Source organism: Portunus trituberculatus, chromosome 8, assembly GCF_017591435.1.
Source record: "Portunus trituberculatus isolate SZX2019 chromosome 8, ASM1759143v1, whole genome shotgun sequence".
In the NCBI taxonomy this organism is placed as follows: Eukaryota; Metazoa; Arthropoda; class Malacostraca; order Decapoda; family Portunidae; genus Portunus; species Portunus trituberculatus.
This window is the reverse complement of record NC_059262.1, coordinates 3,285,873-3,295,772: the sequence shown is the minus strand read 5'-3', so window position 1 is coordinate 3,295,772 and position 9,900 is coordinate 3,285,873. Positions and strand designations below refer to the sequence as shown.

The following is a 9,900-nucleotide window of genomic DNA, read 5'->3' as shown; positions in this document are numbered from 1 at the left end:
TCTCCTCCTCCTCCGCCTACTACTACTACTACTACTGCAAATTTCTTCCCTCCACCTCCTCGAGTCCTCCTCCCCCTACCACCCATCCTCCCCCTCCTACTACTATTACTCTTCTTCCTCCTACTCCTCTCCTCCCCTCCCTTTCACACCTCTTCCTCTTCTCGCCTTCCCTCCTTATCTCTCTCTCTCTGCACGAATATTCTCACAATACTTTTTTTTCACTAATACTGGCTATCTTCATTAACTCTCTCTCTCTCTCTGTACGAATATTCTCACACAAAACTTTTTTCACTAATACTGGCTGATCTTTCTTCATTAACCCCTCCTCTCTCTCTCTCTCTCTCTCTCTCTCTCTCAACACAAACTTTTTTCACTAATATTGGCTGATCTTTCTTCATTAACCCCTCCTCTCTCTCTCTCTCTCTCTCTCTCTCTCCGCACAAGAGGGAGAGGAATGTAGCACCACCACCACCACTACCTCGGGCAGTGACACGCCATCTATTGCATAAGTTTGGCACCTTTTATTGAGTAATGGCACTGACAGTTTGGCACAGATACACTTACTGGTATAATATGATACAGTGGCATCTACTTAGCTAATATTGATAATGGTGACACTAATATGATAATGATAAAAGTAATAATAATAATAATAATAATAATAATAATAATAATAACAATAGAATGGAAAATAATTATGTAAGCATTTTAAAGCATAATTAATCTCTCTCTCTCTCTCTCTCTCTCTCTAGCAAGCACGTGTATATCTTCAGCACAGACAAACAAACATACAAAACACACACCGATACATCATACATTAAAAATTTGAAGGGTGGAGTTAGATCTCTCTCTCTCTCTCTCTCTCTCTCTCTCTCTCTCTCTCTCTCTCTCTCTCTGTCAAATTCGGTTGGTGAAATTATTAAACCTATTTCCTAACTAATTAATTATAACAACAACAACAGTAACAATAACAAAATAAGCCTGACTAACTAATTATGCCTAATCTACACAGCCTATGGAATTAAAGCAAGTAGGTTCTATAATAATAATAATAATAATAATAATAATAATAATAATAATAGAGAAACTATACTATTTACGTACATATGCGGAATAGAAGATGTTCGTTCTCTACTATCGATTTACCTTACGATGTACAAAAGTTATATATACTATGGCCATTATTCCACTAAAGCACCGCATGTTAGTAGTGAAGGGTAATATATAATGGATATAAAAATATACTGATATACTCACACGAGCCAATTTGTGATAATTAAATAAAAGAAAGAAAAATGAAAATATGAATAACTAAGAAAATATTTTAAAACATGCCTATTTGTAATAATTAAATAAAAAGGAACGGTATGTAATAATTAAATAAAAGACAAAATAAATGAAAATAAAATGAACAGATAAGAAAAGAATTTAAAACCTGCCTCGTATAATATAATTTAGTAATATATAAATTAGATATAAAGATACCGGTAATCAATTCTGCCTCATATTGCACTAATTCTGAGCTTTTATTATCTATTTATCATATTTCTTAGCTGGAATTCCTTTTCACTCAGATAACGGTGTGTTTCTTTTATTAATTTCCTTCTTCTCTTACTTCTCATTCACTTCCTTTACTTTTTGAGATTCATTCATTTATAATTTCATGTCACGTTATCCGCACAGGAAGTCGGACATCCTGACACACACACACAAACTCTCTCTCTCTCTCTCTCTCTCTCTCTCTCTCTCAGTAGGAGCAGCAACAAAAATAGTAATAGTAGTAGTAGTAATAGTAGTAGTAGTAGTAGTAGTAGTGATAAAATAATTAACGCCAATTATAAACTACGAGATCAGTTAAGTTACTATTTATACACTATTACTACCGAAAACTACTGAAAATAACAATAATAACAGATAATAATAATAATAAATAATAACAATAATAATAATAATAGTACATCAAATAATAAAAAAAAACAATGACATATCAGAAAACGTCAATTATCGTACATCTGTAAACACGTCAATTTTAAACGCCAATTCCCGTACATCTGTAAACACGTCAATTTTAAACTATACATATGAAAAAATGAAAAAAAGAAAAGTATAAAAATCATGTATACTAAAAAGGAACTAACTGTATTCTCATGTGTGTGTGTGTGTGTGTGTGTGTGTGTGTGTGTGTGTGTGTGTGTGTGTGTGTGTGTGTGTGTGTGTTTCATCTTACCCACACTCGTTGTCTTCCTCCTCCTCCTCTTCCTGCTCCTGAAAAATTAAATAATGTTAGTAGTAGTAGTAGTAGTAGTAGTAGTAGTAGTAGTAGTAAGAAGAAGAAGAAGAAGAAGAAGAAGAAGAAGAAGAAGAAGAAGAAGAAGAAGAAGAAGAAGAAGAGAAAAGAAAAGAGGAAAAGTTATAACGAGAGAGAGAGAGAGAGAGAGAGAGAGAGAGAGAGAGAGAGAGAGAGAGAGAGAGAGAGAGAGAGAGAGAGATAATCACCACTATGATCACACCACCACCACCATCACACCAAAACACAACACTCACGTCTACGGCACCACCTCCCGGAGTAACCTTGGAGGCATTGACACTCCTCCGTGGCATGTCCCGTGGCGACAGCGGCGGCGGCAGCGGTGGGGCTGGCGCGGCGGCCTTCCCTGGACCAGCACCACCTCACAATGATCCCCGGCGAACCCCAAGGGACACCGGCACTTGTTCACCCCGCGACACTTTCCCCCGTTAATACACGCCACGAAACACTGACCTGGGGGAGGGGAGGGGAAGGAGGAGATATGGTAGGGTAAGGTAGCGGGTAGTGGTGGTGGTCAGGTGGTCAGGAATGAGGGGGGGGTTAGGATGGAGGAGGGTCAGGAGGAGGGATTAAGGGATGTGGTGGGGCAGAGAGGACGATGATAGTCAACATGTTCTAAAAATTATCTTGGTTTGATTTATTTAGTAGTAGTAGTAGTAGTAGTAGTAGTAGTAGTAGTAGTAGTAGTAGTAGTAGTAGTAGTAGTAGTAGTAGTAGTAGTAGTAGTAGTAGTAGTAGAGGGTAATAGCAAGCATTTTAACGTTTTCTCCTATTTTTTTAATGTTATATGTTAGGAATGTTGATTAAAGTTATTTTGTTTAGTGTACTTTTTTTTTTTTTTATTTGTATAACCTAACCCGCCAACCCCTCATCTCTCTCTCTCTCTCTCTCTCTCTCTCTCTCTCTCTCTCTCTCTCTCTCTGACTTACTGTATTGACACCAGTTTCCGAAAAAGCCACGGCGACACTTGCACCTGTCCTTCTGTATACACTTGCCTCCGTTCTTGCACTTCGTCTGACAGATGCCTGAACAAACAAACAAAGCTATCAACACACACACACACACACACACACACACACACACACACACACACACACACACACACTCTCATACGCATTATTATTATTAAGTATCTTTTATATATATACCAAAAATAAAAGATGAATATAAATAGGAACAGAATATAAGAATTAGACATTTCATACACATAAAACAATAATAATAATAAATCTTAAATATCTCCTCTTTCCCACCTCCTTCACAGTGGCGCCCTTGAAACCCCGGGGGACAGGAGCAGCGGCCAGGGGTAGTGCAGGATCCCCCGTTGAGACACTGTGGATAGCAGAGTGCCGTGTCACAGTACTGGCCCATGTAACCTTCAGGACACTGGCACTGCTGGCTGGCATCACACACGCCTCCGTTCTGGCACTTCTGGTCACACTCTGGATCTGGCCCTGGTAGTAGTAGTAGTAGTAGTAGTAGTAGTAGTAGTAGTAGTAGTAGTAGTAGTAGTAGTAGTAGTTTAGGTTTTGAGTTTTGAGAGGGAGAGAGAGAGAGAGAGAGAGAGAGAGAGAGAGAGAGAGAGAGAGAGAGAGAGAGAGAGAGAGAGAGAGAGAGAGAGAGTTGGTTTTACTTTATTAACATGTGACAACTTGTGGACAATGATATTTACTGACAGCAATATAATACCTGGAGTTGACAGGTGCCTTTAGTTACAATAAGGGTAGGAAGGCGGCTTAACCCAGTATGGAGGCGACTGTACATATATTCTGCCTCTATTGACAAGACAAACTTCATACACAAACACACACACACACACACAGTATCATCATCACTACGGCAATGCACAAACACAAACACACTCACACACACACACACACACACACACACAGTATCATCATCACTACGGCAATGCACAAACACAAACACACTCACACACACACACACACACACAGTATCACCATCACTACGGCAATGCACACACACACACACACACACACACACACACACACACACACACACACACAGTATCACCATCACTACGGCAATGCACAAACAAACAAACACACACACACACACACACACACACACACACACACACACACAGTATCACCATCACTACGGCAATGCACACACACACACACACACACACACACACACACACACACACAATCACCATCACTACAGCAATGCACGCGGGCACACACACACACACACACACACACTATCACCATCACTACAGCAATGCACGCGGCACACACACACACACACACACACAGTATCACCATCACTACGGCAATGCACACACACACACACACACACACACACACACACACACCCAGCCAGCGGGCGGGAGGGAGCCAGGTCTGGGTCTGGGTCTGGGTCCAGGTGGTGGGCGCACCGTTGATGACGTCACATATTTACGTATCGCAAACCATTTTGAAAATGCCAATTCCCAAAAAGGCAGCTAGACACGAATGCTTATGAAATTTTGACTTGCCATCAATCGAAACTAACTTTAAAAATACAAAACACATCACCGGACTGAGCAATAAGAAAATATTTCAAAAATACCGTAAATAAAAGTGTTATAACATCGACATGCTTAGAAACCATTCTAAAGCCCACCAATCTTATTCAACAGGATCGATAACACTTTTTAACAATATGAACTACCTTCAGAAAGTATTACACCTTGGTAGGACGCTCAACTAAAAAAATAATTATTTATAAAATGTCGGTTTTCAACAGTTTAACGGTGCTATAAATCACTCTTAAAGTCCACATGTTTAGCTTATCAGGAGCCTTACACTGTTTTTTCATCATAAACTATTTTTTGAAAACACAAACACTTCGCTACGGCTTGAAATAAAAAATCGAGGATACCGAGTTTGAAAATTTGTAAAGGAAACTGGGCTCATATTTACGCCCTAAACAACCTCAACATCAACTTGTTTCACTCAACTCAAGCATGGAAAACACTTGAAACACACCCAAGTATTGTTGGAAACCCTCAAAAGTTACTTTTGAGGCGAAATAACCCAGCAGAGAAAATAAAACAATAATATTGGCGGGGGACAGGCTGAGGCAGGCGGGAACCGGAAGTGACGTCATCAGCTTGACGTCATCATCATGGCCGCCCATGATTCAGCCCAGCTGCCAGCCTCTTCGCCTTTCTCGGGCTTCATAACACCCAAACCATGCAATGACAGGTGTATCTCAACAACTGACGTGAAAGACAAGGCTTGTGGCTCCACTTTGTGACATGTCTGGCTTGTAATGAGAGAGAGATGAAGCAGATATTGGGCGATAGATGGGCACCGGCTCAGCTCAGGGGGTTCTTATTGGCTTATTGAGAACCTGAATTTTGCGGGTTTAACTTTTCTGTTTGTGTTAGTTCACTGATATGTTGTCCCGGAGGTTGGCAAGGTCAGGGTAGGGAAGGTGAGGGCGAGCTGGGCCGGTGAAATATTGAGTTATCTATATACACTGATTTGAGGGACACATTTGTTTACCGTCTGTTGGAGTTAATTCGTTGTGGAGGTTAGGAACGTTAGGTTATGACATGGCACCACCGCGGAATGATGAGTTACACCAATATGTTACTTACGTTTGTGGTGAACTGTGCCTGGCCATGGCGCCTCTGCCCGTGTCACCGCCAGGTATCCACACACACACACACCCTCAGCCTTGTGCTTTCAATGATGTACGAATAGTTAACCTTTGCTTACTGAGAGGCTACAAACACGCTCTTCTTTTCGTTAGTATCATGACAGTTGTTGATATTCTCGTCTTTACTGATCACTCGCGCACTGTCCCTCACCAGTCACCACCACACGTCTCAACACACACACACACACACAGCGGCTACCAAGTCGAACTGGCGGGCTGACTGACGGCGGCAATATGGGGCGGGGCGGGGCGTGGATAATAGTATTAATCCGCCACAATTAACATTAATGTAATAATGTAAATGTAAGTAAATTATGTAATATAATCAAGGAACGATAATCAGTGCATACAAATGTGTGTATGTACGTATGCACAGTGCTGTACAGTTTGCTCCAATACGTGATAGAGCAGTTTGCCAACCTATACTTCAAACAAAAGTGACATCTGTCATCCTCTCTTCATGGCAGCTGTCGCCTGTCATTGGCTGGAGGAGGAGGTGGTGGTGGTGGTGGTGGTGAAGGAGGAGGAGGGGGAGGAAGAGAAGGAGGATTTGAATATGCTTTCTATTTTCCTTTTTTTTTTACAAGTGGTGTAAAAATTAAGGAAGAATTATGTGAGGAGGAGGAAGAGAAGAGAAAGAGGAACAAGAGGAAGATGATGATAATGATTTGAACACTCTCTCTCTCTCTCTCTCATACTGACACACTCACCCTGTTGGCGACACTCCTTCCTCAGCCTAAGTCGCAGAGGCATCCCCGGCAGCAGTTCCTTCTTCTGGGTGTGGATGAGAAGGCCGATACTGAACGTCGCTATGCCAGAAAGGTTACCAGTACACCGCATGTCCACCGAGAACACTGTGGAAGGATGGTGATGAGGTGATGAGGTGATGAGGGAAGGGGGGAAGGATACAGGGGTGGTGGTGAGGTGATGAGGGAAGGGGGGAAGGATAGAGGGGTGGTGGTGAGGTGTGTGTATGGGGGGGGGGCAACGGGGAACAGTGGATGGAAGGATAGGTGGAAGATTAAGAATATGGTAGATGGAGGAGGTGGAATAGAATGAATATAAGGAAAATAAAGAAGAAAGAGAGAGAAAAAGAAGAAAGAAGGAAAATGAGGAGTGAAAAGGTAGAAAGGAAAAAAGAAAAAGAGGGAAAATAACAATGAAAGAGAGGAAAAGGAAAAGGAAGAAAAATGAAAAGGAGGAGGATGATTAAAAAAAAAAAAGTAAGAAAAAAAAAAACAAAATAGTACAACAACCCCCCCCCTCTCTCTATCTCTCTCTCTCACCTTGGGGTCTGCGTGGGACAGTGCCGTGTGGGGCGATGGACAGTGTGGGCACCTGCAGCAGTGCCTCCTCCTGTGACTGCAGCTGATCAAAGGTGTACCGGTACTTCTTGTTCCCGGCACTCCAGGTAAAGGTGACGTTCTCTACCTGGGTGGGTGGTGGTGGTGTTAGTGCTGGGCAGGGGCAGGTGAAATAGCAGAGGAGGAAAAAAAAAAAAAGGAGAAGAAAGAAACAAGAAAAAAAGGAGAAAACCATAAAAGATGAGGAGGAGGAGGAGAAAAGGAGAAGAAAAGAAGGAATGAGAAAAGAAGAAAGGAAAAAGAAAGAAGAGGAGGAGGAAAAAATTCAACATCCTTTCCTCTTTCTTTCCCTTTGATAACAACAACAACAATCAGACCAACACATGACTCTCTCTCTCTCTCTCTCTCTCTCTCTCTCTCTCTCTCTCTCTCTCTCACCTGGGCGGGGATAACAGGGAGCTGCTTCTCAAAATTAGGGTCAAGAATGTAAGGAAGGATGCGGCCATCGTGGATAACGAAGATCTCCATTAGGTAACCTGTGGGAGGAGTAAGGTGGTGGTGATGGTGATGATGATGATGATGATGATGATGATGATGATGATGATGGTGGTGGTGGTGGTGGTATGAGGTAAAGGTAATAAAATGGAACTACATTTTTTTTTTTTTTTTTTTTTTTCATGTAAGAGAGGAGGTCTGGCCAAGGGCAACAAAAATATAAAGAAAAAAAATGCCCATTCAGTTGCCAGTCTCCTTATAGAGCCGATGGAATTAGCCACAGGACAGGGACAAATGTCTTGAAGAAAAGGAGAGAAAACTGCAAGGAAATATATAAATAGATGATAGAGAAGAATGAATTAAAATGTTGGAATGTTTTTACTGGTGGTGGTGGTGGTGGTGGTGGTAGTAGTAGTAGTAGTAGTAGTAGTAGTAGTCAATAGATAAGTAAGGTCATGCCAACTCTACTGCTCCTACTACTACTACAACTACTACTACTACTACTACTAATAATAATAATAATAATATTCTCACAGTTCCATCATTCCAACAACAACAACAACAACAACAACAACAACACCACATACCACTAAACATCTTGACTTGGTTCTGGTCCAGCCACAGTGAAAGATTCTTGATTTTTCTTCTTCCTCTTTGTCTCATTTCCTTCCCCTTCCTCCTCCTGCCCTCCTCCTCCTTGCTCCTCTTTCTCCTCCTCCTTCTCCATCCTCCACTGTGCTGTTCTGCTCATGCTGTGCTGTGCTGCGTTTTCTTATGCTATTATGCGATGTGGCAGTGATGATGGTGTGTGGTGAGTGGCTGTGATGTGTGGTGTGTGTGTGTCTGTGTCAGGTTCTGGTGGGTATGGTGGCAGGGTGTAGTGAGAGTGGTGGTGGTGGTGGTGGTGCTAAGGGTGTGGTGAAGCAGTGTGGTGGACAGGAGGATGGTGAGAAGCATCATGGTGGTACCACATCTCTACCACAGGTCTGAAAATGCAACACCAATACATTAACTTTTTTTTATTTATCTATTTTTATACTTTTATTTTGTTTATTTTTTATTTTCATTTATTTTTTTTATCTATTTTTCATATTTTATTTTTATTTATTTATTTCATTTATTTTTATCTATTTATTTTTTCACGGCCTGGCACAAAGTTGGCAATGCTGGCGAGGAGTTTTTTGTGTCACCTGTCTGGGAAGAAATGTGTGTGGGGTACCATCCACTCACTCTACCTCTGAAACACTGGACATTCTATTAACCCTCTCAACACCATGCCACCTTTCCATACTCATTATATTCACTATTTGGCGATTATATACAGCTTCAAAAACTTATGTTGGGATTTAAATAGTGAAGAGTCTGGCCATGAATCTTTTGACCTCCATAAACCCTTCCTAATGCAAATAAAATTGTCCAACTATACACAAAAATGAGGTAATAATGAGTCTCAGTATGAAAGGGGTCAACTCGAGTCTTCCCAGCCATCACCAGCGCAGGTCGTGTTTAGCGAGAAATACACCATCGTTTATTGCACACACGAGTAGTCACCTTAATATACCTAGAATGTTACTTTTTTTGTACCTAATTTTTTGTTATTTTGATAAGTACCTAACTGTAATTCCTATTTTGTAAACTGATGGGTGTGTGGAGCGCCTCAGGTTGGTGAAATGGGGCCAGATATAACAACACAGAATAAGGAATAAACACCCAACAGGACATGACACACCAAAACAGACACACACACGCACGTACACAGCTCTTCCTCTTCTAACTCTACTCTCAGATGAATATTAAATGCTTTCCACCAGCTACATATACAGTCTGAGCCTCCTGCCGGCCAGTAATAGTGTAAAAGAGGCAAGAAGGGCTCAGTGCTCACCCGGGCCGTGGCAGTGAGGGGGCAACAGGTCACCTTTGTTTACTTGCTCTGGGTCTCGGTCTGGGTCATGGAAACTGGTCATCTCTACACGATAAAGCGAAATTATCCATAAATATATAAATGAGAGAGAGAGAGAGAGAGAGAGAGAGAGAGAGAGAGAGAGAGAGATGTATGTGTGGGCGCATAATTTATTTTTATTTATTTATTGTTTTCATAGAGACAGTAATACTATGTTATTG

At 41.3% G+C, this 9,900-nt stretch overlaps 1 protein-coding gene across 2 annotated transcripts; it reads right to left on the bottom strand.

Annotated features, from left to right (window-relative positions):
• Positions 1 to 506: 506 nt before the first annotated feature.
• LOC123499166 (protein shifted-like) lies at positions 507 to 9,812 on the bottom strand. Of its 2 annotated transcripts, none has more exons than XM_045246867.1 (10): positions 9,662 to 9,812; positions 8,367 to 8,765; positions 7,723 to 7,820; positions 7,267 to 7,411; positions 6,691 to 6,834; positions 3,562 to 3,762; positions 3,238 to 3,333; positions 2,545 to 2,761; positions 2,218 to 2,265; positions 507 to 2,181 (listed from the first exon to the last, which is right to left on the bottom strand). In XM_045246867.1, exons 2-8 carry the CDS (start codon positions 8,440 to 8,442, stop codon positions 2,547 to 2,549), a joined length of 975 nt encoding a protein of 324 aa, XP_045102802.1. In that variant the 5' UTR covers positions 8,443 to 8,765; positions 9,662 to 9,812; the 3' UTR covers positions 507 to 2,181; positions 2,218 to 2,265; positions 2,545 to 2,546. The 2 variants fall into 2 exon arrangements, with proteins under 2 accessions (XP_045102802.1, XP_045102807.1); XM_045246872.1 differs by lacking the exon at positions 9,662 to 9,812 and adding an exon at positions 9,595 to 9,619.
• Between the last annotated feature and the right edge of the window lie 88 nt (positions 9,813 to 9,900).